This window comes from Glycine soja, chromosome 16 (genome assembly GCF_004193775.1).
Source record: "Glycine soja cultivar W05 chromosome 16, ASM419377v2, whole genome shotgun sequence".
NCBI lineage: Eukaryota > Viridiplantae > Streptophyta > Magnoliopsida > Fabales > Fabaceae > Glycine > Glycine soja.
Window position 1 is genome coordinate 37,410,453 of NC_041017.1, and position 22,073 is coordinate 37,432,525.

The following is a 22,073-nucleotide window of genomic DNA, read 5'->3' on the forward strand; positions in this document are numbered from 1 at the left end:
AACAATACAAAAAAATGCTTCCATTTGGTCATTTGGCCTGCACAACACTTGGTTAAAAGAGGAAATGAAATATATATTTATAATGTAAAATAATTTTATATAATTATTTAATTATAACTCATTAAGTATGATAAATTTATAATTATTATTTAAAAATTTATATTAATGATTATTTAATATTAGATGATTATATTATTAGTGTATAATTATTAAAATCTTATTAAAAATAAAAAATAATATATCAAATTAAGAGTAATTTATAATAAATTAATAATATAAAATTCTTTATAGTCGTCATTAGACGTTAATTTCTGTACTTTTATTAAACCTGCAAATGTATTTTATTTTATTTTATTTATTCACTCATCACTTTCAAATGTAATTGTAACTTTACATTTTACAGTGTGGCGCATGATCTAGGGAGGATAGCCAAATTAAAGTACTCTAGAAGGTAATATAATTCGGGTAAATATCATTTTTGTTCTTCAATTGGTTAGGTGTTAATAGTTACGTCCTGTATGGAAAATTAAAATTTTATTTTTGAATTTATAAAAAGATATAATAAATTAGTTTTAACATTAGTTTTTTGAATTTGTATAAAGTGGACCAGAGACTATTTTTTTTTTATGAAATAATGTTAATGATGAAAAACAGTTAAAAATAATTGATCAATTTAAAAGTGTTTGAACTATTTTCTTACACAATTTTTTGCAATTTTTATATTATTGTTTAACAATTGAGTATTAGAGGACACAACTTGTTATAATTTTAATTTAAAACATATAACTATAAATTTAAACATAAAATATAATTCATCCATTATATTTTCAAAGGAGAAAAAAATTATAGGTATCATATTGGAGTATATAATATAACTCATTTTTTCATATTAGTCATGTTGAAATATATAAAATAAAAATAAAATAGAGAAAAAGATGAAAAAAATGAAAATACTTAATTTTGTCTTAATTTTTTATCATATAAAATGATTTATTTTACATTGCTTTACTTTTTAATTTTATTCTTAATTAAATAAATATACTGATTGTTACAGATAAATTGTTTATAAATATCTATATATTTACATAATACATATTTTTAATTTAATTCTTATAAAAAATAATTTAATTTTCATGTGCTTATTTATTTTCAATTTAGTTATATGGTTGTTTGCTATTGGTATAATATTTTTTGTTAAAATTTTAACTTAATTAAAATATAATAAATAAATTAATAATGATTTCAAATATAAAATATATCATTTCTTATTTCATTATCTGATAATTATTTTTTATTTAATTTTTATCATTATAAATAAATATCATTTATTATCACCATCCTAATAATTTAAAAATAAAAATAATCATATTATATAATTAAGTTTAAGGACTAAAATATCATGTAATTAAGTTAAAAGAATAAAATTACAGCAACATTTTCAAAGTCAAATAAATATGAATTTTCTGACATATGATAGTCGCACGATATTATACATGAAAAAGAATAAAATTTTTATTTTTTATTTTTTAGGGTACTAATTATTGGTGCCCAATAAATTAAAGGAAAAAAAATAATTTATCCAATAATTTATTTCTGCACAAATAAATCGCAGACCCCACTATTAGTTACGTTATCCTAAAAGATATTCGACACGTGCTTCATGTTGCAACCAAATTTATCAATATAAAATATTATATAATTTAAACCTGAAACTATAAAAATAAAAGAAATTGAAGCAGAGTTAAGAATAAAAACTTGAAGATGAAGACAAAAACAAGCTTGTCACTAAATTAAATAAATAATTAATTAAAATTTAAGAGATACTAAAAATTAATACCCAATTAATAATATATTAAAAATATTTAATAAAATTAAGTAATATAAGATAATATTTATAGCATAATTAATTGCTCGACCAAATCTTCAATCTTCAATACTATATTTTAAAAATTGAGATGTGATAATAATAATTTTATTGTCTGAAGAGATTAATATTAATAATTTGTGAAATAAAGATTTTATTTTAGCTATAAAGTTTTTGGACATACATACTATATAATAATACACATAAAGAAAAACAGCTTCTGACAAACACTTGAACCTTATCACGCGGCGAAACGAACTCTCTCTCCTTGGCCACCGCGACGCGCCATCACATAACTTCTTCTCATTCTTCATTCACTATTTCTTTCTCTTCTTCTGTTTGTTTCTCTTTCAATCTCAAACACACACTCTTTCTCTCTCTCTATAAATCTTCTTTTTCTATGTCAATTTTGTCAACAAAAAATCAGCATAAAGGGCCACAAAATCCGTTTTTCTTATCTTCCAATTAATAGAGTAACTGATTAAGCGCTTCCTCTTCAACAACAAAAAACATACACCAAAAAGGAGTTACATTTTCTTCTCTTCTTCTTCTCCTTCAACTTCAATTTGGGTCATCAAAGAATCCTCCACCTTTCTTATATTGAAGCATTTTAAAGACCCAGAACGGTCAATTATTTCCTTGCATTTCCTACCTTAAAATATTGAGTAGGTGCACTTTGTCCATTTGCTTCTTTCTCTCTTTAGCAATTATTATTACCATCCCCTCTTACCCCCACTCCTTTTTTTTTTCCCCATTTGCAATTTTAATTAACCTTCTTCTTGATACCCCCACCCCATCAAATCCATGATGAAATGTTTCGAATCTCTTCCCATAAGGAAAGTAGCAAAGTTCTTCCCCCAAAAAATAAAATCTTAGATTGATAAAACCACATCGTATCCTACTTACCCTTATTTAAAAAAATGATCTTTAGTCCCTTATATGACACGCTCTACATAATGAGAGAGACATGAGAGCTTCCTATATATCCAAAAGAGAAAAGCATTAAAACCCATTTGCTCAATCACTCTCTTGTGGGGTTTTGAGAAATTTTCCATCACTTTCTCGGGAAAATCTCTGAGAAACGACAATGCCCTCTTCCACCACTTCCTCTTCCTCCTTCACAACCTCTTTATTCACGTGTTGCTCCGCAAGTTCTCCTTCGAACCTGGAACGCTTTCTTCAATGTGTCACTCCTGATGTTCCTTCTCAGACTCTACCTAAGGTATTCCATTTTTTATTTATTTATTTTATTTCATTTTCACTTTTTTTTGTTCGTGTTCAAGTACTACTATTTGTCTCTCTGGGTTGATTCTCTTTGTTCCGATTCATCGGACGGTGCGTTTGTTTGTTTGTTTGTTTTGTTGTGGTTGTTTATATTTATTTATTTTTTTAATTCCTGCAATTCCCACATATAGGAAATAGAATATTTTTTTGGATCTTTGTCCAATTTTTATTGTTTCCTTTTTCCCTCCTGTTTATCTGTATGAATGATTACAGGGCTAAATATTTTTATAGTTATGCATTATCCGTGTAATTTTTTATATCGTCAAATAATTAAAATAAATGATGATTATGATTAAATAATATTAATCTATTTTCTCTTTTAAATAACATCCCTTATTTTGATTTGAGTAAATGGTCTGTATATTGACTTTGTATATTATATTATTCCATTCAATTAGAAATTTTTATATAAGGTATTTTTTATCAATTTTTATAATAATTACTTTAAAATTGTATTTATTATGATATTTATGGAATTTTTTAACTACTAGTTGATAAGTGGATATACATTTTTTTACTGCATTATTTTTTATCATTTTAGTTTCAAAAAATATTTTATTTAGCTTTAATTTAATATTATCTGCATATATTTTGATTTTGATTTTTCGGTTCTTAGTTTCAAATTGGGAATACCGAAGGTGGATATGAAAAAAATTAAACATATACTCTTGTGCTCGTCTAATGTGTGATATCAAATAATAAATGAGATTATCTGTGCCTTTTCTTTTTTAAAATTTTTCTTTATGTTGTTCAAAAAATTTGTCAGGCATAGCACAAAATATTGATATGGTTTAGTCGAAATTTGTTAAGATTTTTTAGATCAGTCAAATTTGTTAAGATTTAATTGTTGATTTTGATTTTTGATTTTTTTTACCATTGTTTGTTTAAACAAACTATTAGCTTTCTAGTAAATTTTTGTCGTATTCTATCGCAATTAATAACTAATAAATAAAATATTAAATAAAAATAAAATATACATTTAATATCTTAATAACAAAAAAAAATATTAAATGATACTTTTTCAAATATAGTAGTAATTCCCAAAATTATTAACATGATCAGTTAAGATATTTTGGAAATATTCTGTTTAAAAATAATAAAATCAGCCACGGTTACTTTTTTTTCTTCTCTTCTTTTGAGTATTCAATAAATGTTTCAAAATCCATTGAATGCTATATGAATATTGTTACAATTGTCAACTCTCATAAATATTTAACTTCTTTCGGAATATATTTTAAAAGAGAAAATATAATCATAACTGTTGATTAAAAATATTTAAAATTTTAATTTTAATAAAATGTGTATCTCAAATTAATAACCAAATTCAATGATAATATGTTAGTGGCAAATGAGTTATGGTTCCATTAATAAATAGCCATTTGTTTAAATTCTATTTGAATTATTATTATCAATTTTCTTTATTTGCTTGTCTTTCGTTTTCTCTGCGGGACTGTGATTGTGAAATTTGTGGCGTTGAAGGGATCTGTCACCGGTGAGAGGAAGCATTAAGAAGTTAATGATGAAAATTCTGAAACGGCGTCGTAAAGATACAAAGCCTTTTTTCCTGTGTAGGGAATATCCATTGGATGCCTTTTGAAAAATCTACCTCCACGTTTCATTTTTTTCTATTATTATTGTACATAAAGTAAACAAGTGTTTAATAACCCATGGTTGATATTGACACCAAAGTTTTTCTTAGTTGGGGAAAAAGACACCTTATTTTTGTTTGTTATTTACCTGCTATCCTCGTTTTTTTTTTGTCTTTATATTTATTAAATTTTTCTGGGTTTAGAAAAATAGATATAAGTCGTTTTATTTTTTTTTCTCAACTTACGAATTTCATTAATTATTTTACACCACTTGTGTGATTAGTCTTCTTGCGTGGATACGAGACATTACCCATTACTCTCGGCAAATTTGTTTGAAAAAAATGTAAAGTTAATAACTAATTAGGTAAGTTTAATACACTTTGCTTGTAAGGTTCGAATTTGATAACACTTACACTTACTTAACCCAAATCCAATCGTTTTTTGGTAGAAAATTTAAAAAAAAAAAATCTGGAATAGGAAGGATAGGGTGAGACCACTTTTTTTTAATTCCAATTATTTTTTGACTTGACAAATTTCAGTCAGAGTACCAATTCCCTGAATGGGAAAAAACCATAAAAAATCTGTAAATCTTTGTGATATTTTGCTTTGAGGGACTGTGGGTTTTTGTTTTACTAAGGCATGGATGATGAATAATAAGTAATTGTTCTTAGTCAAAGGGTTTTTATGTGGAAATCATGATATATTGATACTAGATCTGATTTGGAGAGAAATTAAAGGTTTCTTCTTGTCTTGGCCTGTGGTTCAAAGGACAAGGCCAAACTTTAAAGATAAATGATTAAATTTTCTTTAATGAGATTAGTGTATATGTCTCTGGCGGCTAAGAATTTACCTTATGTGTCGTGTGTGACGGGGAAATTGATCATTACTTTTTGTGTGCACAGGTCACTAGTTTTGATTGGTGGTCCAGTGAAAAAATGTTGTTGATCCTAGTATTAATATCATTCAATTTTATGTGGCAACCTATTATTCAGAAAGATGTGTCCTCTGGCCTCTGAGGTTTCCTATTTGCTTGTTTTTTTGGTTGGACATTGCAAAGCCATTCATTATGTGATTTTTCTATTAGCATCTGTTGTTTAGAGAATCAGTCAATGCTTTTTGACTGTGGAAAATTAGGCAGGTGAAGGAAACAAAAAAAAAAAAAAACAATATTGTGGAATATACACCTGCTAGCATCTTTGCTTTTTAAGCTGTTACTGTTTATAGTGGTTAATGATTTTTCTTTTGCCAACTATTCCTATTTTTAACATATTCTCTTGTAGCCTAAACATTATCTTTGGTAGTTAAAATAGCACTGTAGATGAAGTCAGGGGTGTCTTTCTTGCATGTTAACTCTTAATTTCTAACAAATAATCTCTTTTGCAATATTCGACACAAATAGGTAACATTAGTATAAAATTTCACCTTTGCCAATCAATAAAAAATATTCTTGGCATGACTTTTATGGTAGTTATATAAGCAACTTTAAAATAAGCGTTCTTTATACAAGCACTTTTTCAAGAAGATAGGATTTGCTTCTTAAAATAAGTAGAAGTAGTTTAGACACACTAAAAATAAAAAAGCTACTTATTTTAATATTTTATTAAAATAAGTGCTTATTTCAACAAATAAGTTTAAACAAACTGGTCCATAGTAAAAAGTTAACAAATTTACCGTACTTGACAATTTGTAATTGGATGACAATGTAATAACCATTTACATTATCAATGTATACACTATTTACTCTTGCATTATTTGTTCTCTTGCAATAAACGATTATTGTTTATAGTCAGGTGATGAGAGGAAGTGAAGTTGTGTTAGTGCTGGATGTGATTTAATGTGCTTTTTTTCCTTCTTGTTTTTAATCCAATTAAGAAATATTGCTATTCATTGTATTAGAAGGGAGAAGGACCATTAACCTGGTGATTTGTTTCCTTGATTTTCTTTGCTTTGATCATGTCATTTGCAGAGCTGCTTTAATGATCTAAATCCCCTCTGGCAGCCTCTTGGTAAGGACACAGTTGAATACTTCACTCTCCAAGATCTTTGGGACTGCTATTATGAATGGAGCGCATATGGTGCCGGTACTCCTGTGATGTTGGAGGATGGTGATACCGTGACTCAGTACTATGTTCCTTATCTATCTGCTATCCAAATCTACACCAGCAAATCTGTTGCAGCTTCTCGGTACATAGGAAACAATAGAAATAATACCTTGTCATGTGTGCTTATATACTAAGTATGTCAACAAAATGGTCTAAATGATGTTCCCCTTTTCTGTTTTGTAGCAATCGGAGAGAGGATAGTGATGGAATTGAATTTGAAAGTGATTCATGGAGTGAGGATAGTGGAAGTGATAACCTATCTAGATCATTAAGTAACAATTCCAGCAAAGCTTGGGAGGATGCTGTTTCTGAGGATTCAAGCTGTGACCAGGAGGGTTCATGGCTAAGGGATAACAAGCTTGGCTACCTTTACTTACAGTATACTGAGATGGCTTCTCCTTACTCAAGGGTTCCACTAGCAGAGAAGGTATTCTTTTATTGTCAAGTAGCATTCACTTTTCACCACCTCTTTTCAATGGTTATAGTATGTATTTGGATGTTGCACTCGCACAATACATCACTTTTGATTGTTTCTTGTTTCAGATAGACAAGTTAGCTCAAAGCCACCCGGCATTATTGACATTGAAGAGTGTGGATCTCTCCCCAGCAAGTTGGATGGCTGTTTCTTGGTGAGCATAGTTTGTTGCTCTTGTTACATGTGATTTTTTTTTTCTTGGATAAAATATGTGAACTATCTGTTACATGTGAACTGTTTGCGTTGTCTTGAAAACCATTTTATTTTTGTAAATATATCTTTGAAGATTTGGTCTTTAACTAAGCTAAATAGCATTGTGTGGTTCATGTAATTGACCTCACCTAGTGAGATAAGGCTTTTGTTGTTATAAATCAAGACAAAGTTTGTCTTTGTTTATGATTTTATAGACCAGATGAAGTTTAGTTACAACTTACAATGATATAAATTGGTTTGAAGAATACTCTTATTACTTTTAAATTCGTACTTTCTGTATCTTGTTTATATTACTTTATGTAAGATGACTAGGCTCTGTTAGTTTCCATGGTAGAGAGATGTTATACTGACTTTTCATCATTGAATAGGTACCCAATTTATACGGTCCCATGCAGGAACACTGAAAAGGATTTGGAAGCATGCTTCCTCACTTACCATACATTGTCATCATCTTTTGAAGGTATCTTAATGTATTTTTTTTTCCAATCAATATTTTGTTTTCTTGAAAGTGAAGAAACAGATCAAATTAGTTGTAGTTCTTGCTATTGCTTAGGAGGTGGTGGTATATTGTACAGTCAGATCAAATTCAAATCGTTTGATGTTTGCTAGTTTTCTCATTTATTAATCACCCCTGAAGTAATGAAAATCACGTTTGACATTCGATTACATTAATCCAAATTTTACTTGGATAAAGGATATAGAGTACGGTATTGATGAATTTTCAATCTAATATTATACAGTCTGTTTATCTGCATGAGTTTTAGGTCATTAGATAAACATGCATAAGTATTGAGACATGCATTTGATATCCATTACACATTATTTCTTTCTAAAATCTATGCCAAGATACACACTATTTCATGTCTTATCTGTATAAAGCATAGGTATACATTTTTTCAATTTGGTCTTTAAGGCGTTGTGTGATCCATATAGTTGACCTCACCTAGTAGGATAAGACTTTTATTGATCCATATAGCATTGGTATACATTTTTTAAATTTGTGTTTTGGTATATTGCATGATGAAAAAGAGACTCGATGAGCAAGCATCACCCCCAAGGTTCTTGGCTGTGGTTTGGTTCACATAATTTCTCTTAAAGCTGGCCTTGATCTCATTCCTTTTCAAAACATAATGTTATCTCTAATGTGTGACTGCAGATTGTGCTATGGAGTGTGATGACATAGACATAGGGAATGATCTACATTGCTCCATCCAAGGAGAGAAATGCAAGGAAAAGAACAGTGGCCATGTGTCGCTTCTTCCATTTGGGCTTGCAACTTACAAAATGCAAGGAGACATTTGGCTAAACCCTGAGCCTTATGACAATGAAAAGATATCCTATCTATACAGTGCAGCAGACTCATGGTTGAAACAGCTCAATGTCCATCACCATGACTTCAACTTCTTCACATTACACAACAACACCTTGTAAATTGGCTGAGTTCAGACATCACCATCTCCATCCTTCACTGACTGCCCCTTTGTTTAGCTTTGAACTCTGACACCGGCTAAGGAAAAAAGGTTCCCCTTTGAGAAATTCTGGACACATTCAGAAACTCAGGAGTTATATCTCAGAAGAGAGTGTATAACCCCATGCAATGTAAAGTTTTGTTAATGGGGGGTGAGTTTTTTTTACCTACCATTTTTTATTAGTACTTTTTTTAGTAAGATTATAACAGTTTGCTCTAGGTAACTAAACTATGATATATATGTTTTGTACTATAGACCTTTTTTTTTCTTTCCCAAACTTGTCTTCAAGTTGAATTTTGTATATTTGGTACTTTTTAATCTTATGGGCAGAAGCTATTAGTGTCGTTTTGGATAAGCTTTTACAATAATGGGGACCCAATCTAGCATCATTGTTATGGCATATGCCTTGGCCAGTTTGTGTGGCCAAGAGCAGAAAACATAACTGGTCCTTTATGTAAAACCAATATTGGTTCAACCACTTTTAACAATTTTTTTTTGCGTAAAGTGCTGCACTTGCTAGTTGTAAAGAAGTATTTGTAGTTCTATTCTTTTCCAACTTTCAATCCGTTACTATTTTCCAAAAAAGCAATCATTCTTAAAGTTAAAAATAAGAAAGAAAAGCATCCGTTTTTTGACCATGTTGTAAGGTTTTTCTAATGATTGAAAGAAAAAGAAAAGAAAAGAAGAAAAACATCCATTCTTATAGTACAAGGATTCAAAAGATGAGGTTTAGGGATGACCATGAGTAGAGCTGGTTTGTGTTTAAGAGATATTCTGATCTAGATTGATTAATGGTAATCAATTTGGTTTCGGATCAGGCCACTCGATCATCTAGTTAAAAGAAAGGAAAAATAGAGGGAAAAAAATAAAAAAAAATCATAATAAAATGAAAATGAAAAAAAAAAACACTAATGGATAATATTAAAAGTACAACATAAAAGATTAAAATTTTTCTTAAATTGTTTCCCCCTAATCAGGTCAGCGTTAAATTGGTAGGAAACATTAATCCTTGTGAGCAGGACCATTGAGACGTCCCTGTGAGTAGGATCATTGAGATATGTGTGTGGATTTTGTTGACGTAAATTTCTCAAATATCAAACACAAGACAGGATGAGTAACAAGATCTATAGAAATCATAAGAAATGTCTTGCTCATGTTCACGAGGTTTTAAGAAAAGGGCACTACGTTATTGGACAAGATGTGGCCCATAAGCCACTTACCTATGATTTTTTGTTTGTTTCATATAATTTGCAGTTTGCATTTTATATTAAAATTCACAATTATACATTAAAATTTGTAAAATTATTTTTCTAAATTTAAACTAAATACAGCCTTCAGCGAGGGAAAGACTCTTTTGCTGGTCTTTCATCAACCCCCAAATTTTTGCCTCACAAAAGTAGTGGCCATTGTGTGTCTAAGTTTTTGTTCTCCAATCCATAAACTGAAGAGAATCTCTTACTATAAAAACTCTTGGTGGTTAAGTAATTCTACGTCAACCTATCGCATGCCTCATATCGCTATCCTCGATTTTAAATTTACACATTAATTAGTCTTTCAGAAACTTTAATCATTAACTTAGTCCCTCAAAAATTCAAATTGTCATCGTATTAATTTTCCAAGAATTTTATTGATGAAATAGTCCCTTAATATCACCATTTTTTTTTATAAAAGGATAAATCAAAGTGATGGTTAAAAACATCTTTACGAGGCATAGATTAAATTTTTGAAACGAAGCCAGAAAAAGATTAATATTTTGAAAATTAATTTAGTGATAAAACTTTGAGGAACTAATATTAATAACATTTTTTTTGTACATAACTAATACAATAAGGCATGTCATTTTGGAGAATCAAATTAGAGTTTTTCTCCATAATTCTCCACAATTTTTATGTTGCTTAGATAAATATATAGTTTACTTTATTCTCCAATTTTTGTTGATTATAATGCTTATATTCCTCACCTTTGCATTTTGTCTCTTTTTCCGAATGCGCATGATGATTGTCACTGTCATTAATATTGTTGAAGTTGGAGTTTCATTGTTTTTTTTTAATAGTTTAATAGTTGTTTTTACCAAAAGTGATCTGAGTTATATTCGGCTTGGTGCATATGTGAAAAGGCTATCTTACATCTCGTCCTTACTAGAATATTTATATTTAATTTGATAGAGAAAGTGTGATTTTTATATTTGTAAATTGTTATTCACTCCTTTAGAAGTGTTTTAGTTATTTGGCTTTATTCATGTATGGAAGAGTTATGTCTTTTTATAGTAATATATATTTGATAGGGAACCTATGATTATTTTACTCAGAAATATAATCGTTTTTCGTTTACGTAAAAGTATTCTTTATTAATTTATAACGATGATGAATCAAAATATAAAATATTGAAATTAAATTGACAATACTCGAGTCCTGATTTGATGAGTTTAAGAATTTAAATTTATAGTTAAATTGGTATTAAATCGAATAAGCTCAATAATAGACATATTTCACAGTTCAAATGGCTAGTCGATCCAAGTTTTAGACATTATTCTTTCTGACATTTATTTCAGAGACATCAGATGTCGGTTAAAAACCTTGAGATAAAAATGTAGAGTAATGATATATACATATATATTATTCAAAATATTAAATATTTTTGATTAATAAAACAAGTAAGTTAATAAGTATGAATAGTAATCAAAACCAGAAAAAAAAACTATAATAGATATATATGTTTTTTTACCTACTTAATTGGTTTGAATTTAGGTATGCATAATTAGTGTAAATATGGTAATACCCAATTCTACAAACACTCACATAATATACTTATTACTTTTTCTCTCATAATAAATGTCATTATAATACTTTTATTTAAATCAAGAAAAATTAATAAATAACTAAAAAGTGTAGCAATTTCACAAAATTAATTTTCTTTGTTAGAAATTTTGTAGCAAACAACAACATTCTAAATGAAAAAAATTAAGCAATATTATATTAAAAGACTAAAAGGACACTTTCAATAAAAAAAAAATAGCACACAAGATTTTTTTTCTTCTAACACACTTAATATAGGATATAAGGAGTTTGTTTTAGAACTAAATATGAAAAAAAAAAATTTATAAAAACTTTGTTATTATTTATGACTACGAGTCATCAGTAATTGCAAAAATCATAAACACTAATGAATCTCTAGTAGTTTATCAAAGACAAAGAAAAAAAAAACTAAATGGTTTAGGATTCATTTAATACACATTAAGATATATTACAAAAAAAGAAGTTATTTTCAATATCTTTAAAAATGGAACATATATATTGAAAATAAGGTAATATTTTTGTAATTAAAAAGTGAAAAAACGTGAAACCAAAAAATAAAAGTACAAGCAAATACTCCCTTAGCTTTTAAACACTTGTACTATATTTTCATAACCGACAACCATTGCTTGGAAGTTAGTGGATGATTTTAGTTTTCATATATATATTTTTTGTTACAATTGTAGTTTTCATGTTGATAATGATGATAAAATTAAGCCTCAAATTGATGGAATTATGAAAAAAAAAAATGTACAAGCAAGATCTTTGTAGGTAAATGTTGCATATCTTATATACATAAACTAATTCCCGAAGTAATATCACGTGTATGGACTATTTCTTATGTGTTACTATTTTTTGATACTTTTTGTTTTTAGTCCCTAAGTTTTTTTATTGATTAATGCCTCTTAATTTTTGTTCTGTTCTTATCTATAGTCGTTAACATTTTTTTCCTTACTTTTAATTTCCTAACAAGGTTATTAAAACCACAAATCTTAAAAAAATTTATGAACTAAAAAAATAATAAACCCATTTTTATGGTGAAATCATTTATAGGAACCAAATAATTAGTTAATATGGGTGTAAGAACTAAAACTCATTTTTTAAGGACTAATACTTAAAATAACATTAACTAAATAAATCATTTAAATTTAAAGTACAAATGTATTTTTAAAAATGAGTATAAAGATTTTAAATCATACTCATTTTTTTTATTGATAAAATTGTGGGGAAAAAACTTTATAACTCTCAAGAATTGAGTCAAAACCTTATTTTCCTTAGGAAATTATTCCTATATATACTCTCAAGCTTTGTAGACCTAACACATTTTTATTAAGCCAAGTCTTTTTGGGTAAATCATGTCGCCATTATTACGTCCTTTATAAGCTAAAGGAAATTTATTTAAAAATAATTATGCATGGACATCATAATTTATATACTATTCTAGTCTTCCTTTATACTTTTTTCACTTTATTTTTCTTTTTTTTATTGTTATTTTTAATCACATGGTATGATCTATTACATCTATCTATATCTATATAAATACTATTTAGTATCCATACACAATTTCCCATTTTAAAATCATTCCAAAGCATCTCCTGTCCCGAGAAGAGGGAGTTGAACTGAGTTTAGATCCAAAGCATCTGATATTCATCCACCATCAAACAAAACCCGAATCAAATGTAGTTAAAAACCCTTGGCCAAAAGACAAATATTATGATCACGCATAATCTATCACACGATCCTACGCGTGATGAATAATCAAGAATTCATTTGGTGCTCCATAAAGTCGTGACCCATTGGTAATGGTGGTTAATAATGATAATGTCCACATCATTAGTTTCTTCAACTCCCTCTCTTCCGTTATCTTATTTCTCTGCATGCACGCACACACAACCCAAATTCTGAAAAATACAAAAACAAAAACCCCATTTTTACCAATGAAAATCCCTTCATTCACGTTTCCCTTTGTTGTCCCCTTCGCCCCAAACAAAACATACACAACGCGCTTTCTTTCTCTCTACTTTTCTTTCTCGCTCTAACCGTTAACGAAGAAAAGTGATAATTGCTTGCCACTTTGTTTGGCATCAGATTCTTTCGGAAGTTTCCATTTTGAGCATCTGGGCACCTCTTTCTCCCGCTTTTCCTACGATTCCCCCATCTGGGTCGGTCTCGTTTTGCTCACTTTCATTCGCCCCCACTTCCCCTGATTCGAGAAAATTGAACAATTGGGGTGTGAAATGGTTCTTTTTTTCGCTTTGATTCTCCTCGGGTTTCTTCTTGGGGTGGTGGCGGTTGTGGCTGCCGAAGCTCTTGGGTTTTTGTGGGTAATAAAACGATTGCAAAGCAAGATCAGCAAAGACCAAGCGAAAATCGCGTCGAAAACGCAACTGGGTGGTGCTCAAAGTGATCATCCCCAACAACAATTGCTAAAAAAGGAGGTGACTTTCTGGTTCCGAATGATGTCTATTTTTTGATTTTGTCGTTTGTTTATATGGGGTTTCTAATTTGTTCATGTGTGTGGGTTTGGCTTTTTGTTGTTGTCTCTTTAGGGTGTGGTTTGGGTTTTGGAGCCTGATAAGGTTTCAAAATTTTGGGTGGAGAAACAGTCAAAGGAGCAGAAGAGGAAGAAAGAAGTGTTGGAGGTGACTCCTGTTAGGAAGTATGGGAAAATCAATGGGCAATCACTTGTGCTTACAGACACTGATGGCTTTCACACCACCATTCAGCTTAAGGGATGCTTAGTGGAAGCTGTTTCAGCTACAAGTCTTCCTTCAAAAAAATGGTAATGTGAACTGTTAAGTGGGATGGAGCCACTCTTTTGTTCTTATTTTGGTGTGTGGTGTTGCTTTGGTTGAGAATTCGATCTTTTTTAACTGAGTCTAATAATGTCATGTGGTCCATGTATCCGAACTCACATAATGGGATGATAAGACTTTGTTGTTGTTGTTGTGGTGGCAGCGGTTTGGTTCCTTTGGAATTAGCCTTTTGCATTATATGACTTCACTTTATGGTTTGCGGTGTCCATTGTGTTTTTGAAGTTGCCTTCTTTTGATAAGTGTGTTTATGTTACAAAGTTAGAAGTGAGATTCAATTTGAGGGGAAGTATCTCACAATGTTAGAGTTAGAATTGTTGTGTTAGAGTGTTTTTGGGTTGGCTTTGTCCTAGTTGTATTAGACTGGCTGTAGCCAATATCTTATTATGAACAGTAGGAACTGTGTAGATGCTGTAGTTGGTATAAAATTTATTTCAATACAAAGGTATAAAACATGTCAAATCACTGCTATGAACTGGAGCAGTGCTACGATTTGCAGAAATTATGGTTGTAAAATTGACTATGCTAGACTCATAGTTCTTCTTATACAAGTTTTTTAATTTTTTATATTTTTTTATCATTTCAGTGGGATACATAGTGCAATGCATATCATTTTGATTCTGCACATAATTCACAGTGTAAATAATTGCTGAATATGGGTAAATTTAAAATGGAGAAGTCTCATTTCCTTTACGCCCTGCATACATTCTAATGAAGTAACCTGTTATTTCTTGGCTTATGGGTGTCATACTTCAAATGATAATAGATAGATATATTTTTAATTTTTATATTCTTGCTTATTTACTGAAGAAATTAGGTGCTTTAATGTAATGAATCCTATAGGGCAAAAAAATTCCCCATCAAAGTGGAAGCCAAGACCTCTGTGATCTACCATGCAAGCAAAACTTTTTACATATATCTTGAGACTGCATGCGATAAAGAAGCATGGTGTAAGGCCCTCCGTCTGGCTTCTTCTGATAAAAAAGAAAAGCATGAGTGGTTTGCCCAGTTGCAAGATGGGTTTCATAGCTATTTGTCATCATTAAATACTGAACATCACTCCCTTGCGAAACCATCGGTAGGATCAAGTGCTGAGGCAATAGAAAGGGCTAGTAAGCCTGATGGTAGTTCCTCAAAGGTTCGTCAATTTTTGAAAAAACTTACAAAAAAAAGTTCCCGAGTTGGTGTGGAAAATAAATCAGCTTGGACTTCATTATCAGGCCGTGAAGAAAGAAAGCACACTGAGAAGCTTCATGCTTGTCAAGATGCAGTTTTAACCACTGGTTTGATGAAATCTGCTGCAGCAGCAAACCATCTGAAAAGTCCCCTGTTAGACAATGCTGCACAATCATTTTCAACCTTATCTCATTCAGGAAGCCAGAGTCAATTCTCTGTCAGTTCTGATGCTGATGCCGATGAAAAGCCAGGTATTGATGAAGGAACATTATGTTGGAATTTGTTGGTTTCCCGACTCTTTTTTGATGTCAAAGGAAATGTACAAATGAAGAAGTCCATCCATGAAAGGATTCAGGTAACAGATTTTACCATATGATGATATGAATTATGCATTTGATTTTGAGTCTGTTTAATTATATTTAGCACTGGGTGACAGGAATTATTTTGCATAATCATCAATTTGTAGTATTTTGTCACCTGTGTATTAATTTGTTAAATTGATAAAACTAGCTTGTTCATAACCGGATGAAGGATAATATATCTTGTTAGCAATCTTTTCCTCTGCCAGTTGTTCCAAAATCTCAAGTAATCAAGTGAATTTGTACAAGCTGAGTTATATTTTTTAAGCTTAGCACATTAAGAATATTGAAAAGATTTACCTTTTAAATTCATCTAGAGTTAGTTTTTACTTTAGCCAATGTAAAAGTCCTACTGTATCTGACTAGAACTAGATCAACCAGACAAAGTGGCAGCAGTGCCATTTTCAGAGTAATTTTGATGTGATTAATGGATGAGAAAAGCACCAGCAAGGTTAATTTCTTTGTTTGGAAGAATGAGGGGGACATTATTTTAAAATGTTCTTTACAATTTCCCTGCTACCTTCCCTGTTTTCATGAAGCAAACCCCATGTTGTGATTGTTGATTGTTATGAGATAAGTGTGTGTGTGTATGAGGAGTGATCCAGTTACTCTAAGAGTAACTTTAAAAGAGTTAGAGTAACTTGATCTCCTCTCTAGAGAGAGAGGGTTTATTTGCAAGAAGACCCTACAGAAAACGTCATTTTGTTTTTGGTTTCTATAAGATAACTGTTGGTCTTTCCTATTATTTTTACAGAGGACATTGGCAAATATGAGAACTCCCAGTTATGTAGGGGAAGTAATCTGTACAGACATCAACATGGGGAATGTTCCACCCCATATCATTCGAATGAGGGTTCTTCCAATGGAAATGAGTGAGGTGTGTGCCTTAGAGGTTGACATTGAATATGCTGGTGGTGCATTATTAGAGATTGAAACAAGGCTTGAAGTACGTGAACCAGAGCATGAAAGGGGGACAGAGGACTCAAATCCAGAGTCGAGCAATGTTGGTGCTGTGCCATCAGATCTTCTTGAAGGATTTGAATGTTTGGGTGAGCAATTGAATCTTGCAGAAGGGATGAATGATTTACAGGAGCCAAAAGGAGATGGTGAGTGGAACATTGGTTAGTACGTTGGTCCTGACAAATCCAACTATTTGATTATGACATGGTATTGAATCCTTTTTAAAATGATCAGGAGTTTATCATAGTTTATGTTCAAGGTATAAAACCATTTGTGGGTCTCCATCTAACATCTTAGGCTTTTAAAATAGTTGATCTTTGACATGGTATTGAATCCTTTTTAAAATGATCAGGAGTTCAATCCTTGTCTTTCCCCATTCGTTATATTAAATTTTATTTCTACACAAAATAAAATGAGCTTGAGTGTCATTTAATACTAAAATCATTCATGGGTCTCACTCTAATAACTTAGCTTTTGGAAGACTTGGACTTTGAAAGTTTTGTACATACCTTATAAATATAACGAACTTCTTTGGCTGTTCTTGGACTACAGTTTCTACATCATCACTAATGGAGGATGTCCTCTTTATCTTGTTTGGTTGCTTCATAGGATGTCCAATCTGTTATTCAGCTAAGGTCACACAAACAGCACTTTCTATATAGTTCATGCATAAAACTTCGTACCCCATTGCCCAGAGGCTCTTCGCTATGCGAAGGTATGGGGGAGGGATATTGTACGCAGCCTTACCCTTGCATATGCAAAGAGACTGTTTCCGGATTCGAACCCATGACCAACAAGTCACCAAGGCACAACTTTACCGCTACACCAGGGCTCGCCCTCATATAGTTCATGCATATTTAATTTTAATTGAGATTTGATAAACTAGGTTGATGGAAGGTGCCTTCCAAATTCGTAGTATCTCTACCAAGTACATGTGGACTATGGTGTCTTCTTACAAGATTATATCTTTTTGTACATTTATTGGATTGATAATGAAACAATGTTGTTTTTAATAGGTTTAATTTTTTTGTTTTCCTAGATGATACCTACGAGCCTTTTCTAGTTCTGCTTTTTTCCTAGAGATGATGAATTTCCAAAAATAATTTGTGTGTGTGGGTTTGGGGATGTATAAGTGTTTTTTGTGTCTAGATATTGTTATATATTGCTCTTAGAATTTGGGTTTGGACATAATTTAACCCCAAAAGCTAGGTCATACGCAAGGTTTGGGTTGCTTCCCACTTATATACACTATTTTGATCATATCACTAGTTGATGTGAGATCTCCAACATAAGCATTCATATTGACAATTTCAATATGCCCTTTGCAGATATGTCTAAGAGCTTTAAGCACAGTACATCTTCCTCAACTCAAGGATCAAGATGGAAGTCTATGTTAAATTCTGTTGCCAAGCAAGTTTCACAGGTAGCATCTTGTTATTATTCCCTTTATTTCCTTTTCCATTGGTTGTTTTTTTTTTCCCCACTGCATTTTTGAGTTGTTCTTTCATTATTAAGATTTTGCAATATTATTATGTAGTGTGGTTGTGCTTGCATGAAGTGTGTTTCTCTACGTTGTGTTATCTCTCTCCAGGGTTAAAGAAATATATACTTGCTTTTCCTTTGTCGTTTAATGATAGTTTGTTAAATTCTTGTTTAATTTCTGTTATCATGTATATATTTTAGTGCGTAATCTTGTTGTTTGGTTCTATTCTGTTGGTGGGCAATATCTTCATTTTTAGGTAAGTTACAGTAACCTCCTGCTGAGGTTTTCCAAACCCATGCACAGATCCCATTTCATTTTATATATTTACACTGGCCTTCCCTATTATAATTTTTTGTCTGACAAATAATTCCTGTTGGTAAATATTTTCTAGAAAAATAATATCCTGTGATATACTGTCTTTTTTTTCTGAAGAATAATTAATTTCAAAGGAGATCTTTGTATGATGTGAAACTAGATGTGATGTCTGCATATATGCTTTGTCAAACCCTGTAGGAGGATTGTGTTTTGCTCTCCATTTTTAGCATGGCTTATTCACAATAATGTGCCTATGCAAATTATTACTGTAGAAGTTTGGACTACATGGGTTCTTATGGTTGGGACTTGGTGTGTGGCACACAGAAAATTTGTTTGTGGTGAAATTTTATGGGTATTAGAATGTTGGCATTAGTTCATACTTCATCCTGTAAGGTGGTGTTACAAAAATCAAGCGAGTCTCTAAACTGGAAGAAAGGGAGGTCAATAATCCACATGCACTTTGGTTTAACTGGAGTCAATGTAATATATTTAATCACAATAATTTATATATTTAATTAAACTCTACCGAAAGCTACTGGGAGAAGATACATAAATGATTTTTATAATACAACTCTGACATGCCCCTTCACAGAAGACCTTGTGGCACTGAAGGACAACACACAGGCTCACCTACCTTGTGCTAAAATCCAATTTTTTATTAAAAGCATGAGGTTTCTTTTTTCCATCTCTAACAATAAACCATCAGGAGCAGAATGTGAAATCTTGTCTTTGAGTGTTTTCATGTAAATAGATGCACATGAAGACACATTTAATTATTTGATAATACTTTATGTTGTACTATTTTATATTTGATAATGCATAGATGTTATTGTACTATTTTATATTTGATAATGCGGAGATGTTATGCTATTTTATCTATCCATTCAGTTATAAATAGCTTAAGCTGTGTTATTCTCATATTAACGGATTATTCATTATCAAAAGGTTCCTCTCTCTTTGGCAATAAGAGTAGCGTCCCTCAAAGGGACATTGCGTTTGCAGATAAAGCCACCTCCCTCTGACCAATTGTGGTTTGGTTTCACATTTATGCCTGATATAGAATTCAGCTTGGAATCATTTGTTGGAGAACACAGGATAACTAATTCACACATAGCTTTGTTCCTGGTCAGTCGACTCAAGGTATGATAGTTCTCTTCACATTTGGTTATGCAAGGATGTTGATGGACAATTACTATTTCCCTGCAGATGTTGTTTGAGGTTTTCAAGCTTTCTTGTGTTCATTTCCATGTCCTTTTTGTTTAATCTATGTACAAATAAATCATATATCTAATATACCAGTATTGGTAATTATGTTCAAAGAGGAGAATTTCGTTGTAAAATAATATAAGGAAAAACTATTTTTGCTCCTTCTGTCAGTTCAAGTGACCTCCTTAATTCAAGTACCCAATTTCTTTCTTTTTAGTGACTGACATTCTCTCAAGTATGTGGCCATAGAATTCTGGATTTGTTAATATTTGTTCCTTGATACACTTAGTTCTCTCTATCTGTTTTTCAGTAAATAATGCTGTCCATAAGTTTTAGTGAATAAATGATTCTGTGTAACCTACGATAATTTCAGATCAGTTAAATCCATGAGTGGACACCTACACCTGTAGACGAATGTCTCAAATATCAAAATTAATGTGATTTCTTTTCCTGTATTTTGGATTTTGAGCACATGGTGCTCATTCTCTCTGTTGTATCTACTCTAGTACTCAACTGAAGCCATCTTCTGTGTATCTTTAAGAAAGTATTAGAATGTCTTTCACATGCAAACTTAATTTAATTTCTCTCCTGCAGGCAGTAATCCGGGAAACTTTAGTGCTCCCAAATTGTGAAAGCATATGCATTCCATGGATGCTAGCTGAAAAGGATGATTGGGTTCCTAGGAATGTTGCTCCGTTCATATGGGTCCACCCAGAATTGGGGAACGAGACTTCAACCTCAGTTGATACCAATAATCAAGCTTGTGGTGGATTAAAAGCCAGTGCTAGCACCTTAAGTGATGATGGTCCAGAACTCAAACAACATAAACCACCAAAGTGTCCCAAATCTAGTCAGGAACCAGCTAGGAAATCAGATTCTGTGGCACTCACACCAATTTCCTCTAGTTCAGTAACATTAAGGAGCAGCAAAAGTTCAGAAGAACTGACAAGACCTTTGTTAGAGAATGACAAACCACCAGAAACTAGAGATTTGCAAGAACTTAGAACTACTTCATTGCAGAATGACAATACTAATGAAGCTAGTGAAGCTAGTGAAGAGAAGATGGGAGATATTTCTGTGAGTGAATCACCTCCCCGAAATGTGGTGCTGGATAAACAACATCGTTCAATTGAACGGGATGATTCAAGGCCAAAGAAAATTGGGAGAAGGGAAAAAATTCTGGATTTGAAAAAGAGGGTGAGTGAGAAATTGGAAGAACAGAAGCGTAACTTTGAAGAAAAGAGTAGGCACATTGTCGAGAAGATGAGAGGACCATGAGAAATATAAACAAAGTAAATGTCAGAATGCTTACATATTTGTTACTGATTTTTTTACTATGTCAGAGATTAGTATCATTCATAAATAAGAATGTGGGGTATTAGGTATTGTTTCATTGATGACTTGTATATTTTTTAGGGGCTTAGAAGATCATATGGAACTAGATACATCACAGAAAATACTTTCATTGCATTCCACGGGAGTTCCACAACACTGACGTAATCCACTTGTACATTTGCAATTGCCACAGGGTATAATAGAAAACTCATTTAATCGATGAGTACAAATAATCTCGTGACAGAGAAATGATATACAGATGTATAGTTGCTCTCATTTTGAGGAATATTTCGTTTCATTATTTTGCATACTTTCATTTCTATTAATGCCTTTGTTAACTAGCGAACTGCAATTAACTTGTAACTATCAAGGGAATTTTGGAAATAGTTGGAACTACAACTATTCCACGCATCTACTTTGTGTGAGTTTTCTTCTATGTAGCATACGGAAATCACGTCAAAATCGCATCAAATCCTGAATTAATGTAGAAGCTAATGTTTATTGCTTCTGATTCTCATGTCTTATACGCACGTATCTACTCTCTTGGCACCGAACCAAACAGAGGCTGTCTTCAAATTTGCTCTTTATATAATTATAAAGTGAAAGCAGACAGGCATTGCAAGTCTTGCTTCCTAACC

General features: G+C 31.3%; 2 protein-coding genes across 5 annotated transcripts; both read left to right on the forward strand.

Annotated features, from left to right (window-relative positions):
• Window positions 1–2,090: 2,090 nt before the first annotated feature.
• LOC114389460 lies at window positions 2,091–9,351 on the forward strand. 2 transcript variants are annotated; one of them, XM_028350145.1, is made up of 6 exons: window positions 2,091–3,086; window positions 6,704–6,921; window positions 7,023–7,266; window positions 7,383–7,468; window positions 7,896–7,987; window positions 8,684–9,351. In XM_028350145.1, the coding sequence occupies exons 1-6, from the start codon at window positions 2,952–2,954 to the stop codon at window positions 8,956–8,958; spliced, it is 1,050 nt and encodes a 349-aa protein (XP_028205946.1). In that variant the 5' UTR covers window positions 2,091–2,951; the 3' UTR covers window positions 8,959–9,351. The 2 variants fall into 2 exon arrangements, with proteins under 2 accessions (XP_028205946.1, XP_028205947.1); XM_028350146.1 differs by having other exon boundaries at window positions 6,737–6,921.
• Window positions 9,352–13,385: 4,034 nt separating this feature from the next.
• Window positions 13,386–21,846, forward strand: LOC114389001. Of its 3 annotated transcripts, XM_028349571.1 has the most exons (8): window positions 13,386–14,226; window positions 14,338–14,570; window positions 15,445–16,132; window positions 16,891–17,257; window positions 18,425–18,519; window positions 19,840–20,034; window positions 20,695–21,392; window positions 21,517–21,846. In XM_028349571.1, exons 1-7 carry the CDS (start codon window positions 14,026–14,028, stop codon window positions 21,376–21,378), a joined length of 2,463 nt encoding a protein of 820 aa, XP_028205372.1. In that variant the 5' UTR covers window positions 13,386–14,025; the 3' UTR covers window positions 21,379–21,392; window positions 21,517–21,846. The 3 variants fall into 3 exon arrangements, with proteins under 3 accessions (XP_028205372.1, XP_028205371.1, XP_028205373.1); XM_028349570.1 differs by having other exon boundaries at window positions 20,695–21,776; XM_028349572.1 differs by having other exon boundaries at window positions 13,388–14,226; window positions 16,891–17,242; window positions 20,695–21,776.
• The last annotated feature ends 227 nt before the right edge of the window (window positions 21,847–22,073 follow it).